The sequence below is a fragment of the Morus notabilis genome, unplaced genomic scaffold (genome assembly GCF_000414095.1).
Source record: "Morus notabilis unplaced genomic scaffold, ASM41409v2 Scaffold139, whole genome shotgun sequence".
Lineage (NCBI taxonomy): Eukaryota > Viridiplantae > Streptophyta > Magnoliopsida > Rosales > Moraceae > Morus > Morus notabilis.
The window spans coordinates 290,368-292,433 of NW_010361068.1; the positions used below are offsets into that span (position 1 = coordinate 290,368).

General features: G+C 35.4%; 1 protein-coding gene across 1 annotated transcript; it reads left to right on the forward strand.

The window, feature by feature from the left end:
• The first annotated feature begins 244 nt into the window (after positions 1-244).
• Positions 245-1,036, forward strand: LOC21408058 (LOB domain-containing protein 33). The gene is made up of 2 exons (XM_010098306.1): positions 245-523; positions 605-1,036. The coding sequence occupies exons 1-2, from the start codon at positions 245-247 to the stop codon at positions 1,034-1,036; spliced, it is 711 nt and encodes a 236-aa protein (XP_010096608.1).
• The last annotated feature ends 1,030 nt before the right edge of the window (positions 1,037-2,066 follow it).

Consider the following 2,066-nt stretch of genomic DNA (forward strand, 5'->3'; position numbering starts at 1 on the left):
GACCTAAAAGAGCACTACTTTTCAGTAAAAAGAAGAATGTCCTTTGGAGAAAGCCAAAAAGAATTTCTAATCATCCCTTTGCAACTTGATGGCTATAAAGAGCAAAATTAATCCAAAATCATTTCGTACACAAACAAACTACTCCCCCAAGTTAGCAGAGTACTTAGTACTGTGAAAAAAAAAAAAAAAAAAAAAGAAAAGAAAAAAATCATTTGACACAGATAAGTGAAAAAAGCTTAGGACTATGACAGGATTTGGCTCTTCATGTGGGGCGTGCAAGTTCCTAAGAAGAAAATGCTCGAGCGAGTGCATTTTCGCTCCTTATTTCTGCTACGACGAGGCCCCGAGCCATTTTGCCGCGGTGCACAAAGTGTTTGGAGCGAGCAATGTCTCCAAGCTATTGCTACACTTGCCGGTGCATAACAGAAGTGATGCTGCTACAACTATTTCCTATGAAGCACTTGCTCGGATGAGAGATCCTATATATGGTTGTGTTGCTCACATCTTTACTCTCCAACAACAGGTTACTTTCTACCCTTTTCTACTTCCATTTTCCATCAAATATATTTTAGCCAAATGAAAAATCTAAAAATTACTTGTACAGATTGCATGCTTGCAAGAGGAGATAGAGATTCTTGGGAACCAAATTGCTAATAATCTCACAGCTGGTATTGCAAGCTGTGGAAGTTCTGAAGCAACGAACAATAACAACTCCTCAAATGTTAATGAAACTCAAATTTTTCCGCAAAATGATGCGATGAACTCGCAGTATTATCAGAATCAACAGGAAATTCTGCTCTCCCAGATAGGGAATTCAACTGAAAATAACAATAACCAATCAGGATTTGATGGCCATAATATGGGTGTTCACTTTCCACCTTTCTATGGTTGGGGAGAAGAGAATGTACCTTGTCACACTTTCTCAGATCCTTTAAGGAAACTTTTTGAGGGAACAGAGCAAGAGAAGTTTGGAAATAGCCCATGGTTGGATGACATTCCCAATATGGGAAACTGTATAGGTCCAATATGGGATTGAGACTTTTAAGCGTTTCATAAGTAATTTATCAACTGCATGTTTTTTTCTTCCTAGCAAAACAACAACTTTGGATTTGGAACCATATGGGAATTTCTTTTGGCTGCACAAGAGAACAAATTTTGTACTGAAAAGTAGTGCTACTAAATAGAACTCGTAATGCTAAAGTAAACGCTGTGGACTCTCACATGCCAAAATCAGGTGTACTCTCTGCCTACCACACTTGGATTCAATCATGTCTACATGTTTACCTGCCACATAGTCATAGTGGGGTTATGAACCATTTTGTACTATTTATTATTTCCCTTTTTAATTTGTGCTAGGTTTGATTTTGATATTCTATATATAATATTCCTTCTGTCCGTTTCAATTCCTTAATGTCACTTCCTCATGCATTAAGGTGAATTACTAATATTTTCAATATAAAAAGATAAAAATAATTTTATATCTAGTGCTTCATAAAAATATGTAAAAATACAAAATAAAAAAAAATAGCACAATCAGAGGAAATCTGTCAGTTTAATACATTATTAAAAGCACCAAATAGATTAATTAAGAATATGGCATGTCACTCTCATTCTAATGTGAGGCCAGGGCCAGAAGATTTTTGGCTTATTGAAAAAGTTAATATTGGAGTACTTCTCTAATCTAGCCCCAAATCATATAAAAGACTTAAAATATCCAAATCCAAACACTTTCAAATACTCTAAACTCTAGAGAGATTAGAACTAGTCTCGAATCCACGAGTCAACTTGACAAGAGTTTCTGTATTTAGAAATGGAAAAGTCCCCATTTTCCTCGTCTTTACTTCTATTTATAGGCAACAGTTGCTCGAATCAATTTGGATCACTATTCTTGCTGACCATTCAATTCAAGTTATACTATTACTTTAGTGGGATTATGTAGCTAGATTCACTTAAAACCCCCCGTTTTGATCTTTTCTTTCAAAACCTCTTTCTCGCGTTTTCTGTTTTTTCATTCTTTTTTCCTTGTCAATACAACATCGTTTTGCTCTTTTTCTCTATTTCGAGTA

Excerpts from the sequence above, each read along its gene's own strand:
- LOC21408058 (XM_010098306.1), top strand. The coding sequence starts at position 245 with ATGACAGGATTTGGCTCTTCATGTGGGGCGTGCAAGTTCCTAAGAAGA. Across the intron at positions 524-604 it reads TCTTTACTCTCCAACAACAG|ATTGCATGCTTGCAAGAGGA; the intron begins GTTACTTTCTAC and ends TTACTTGTACAG.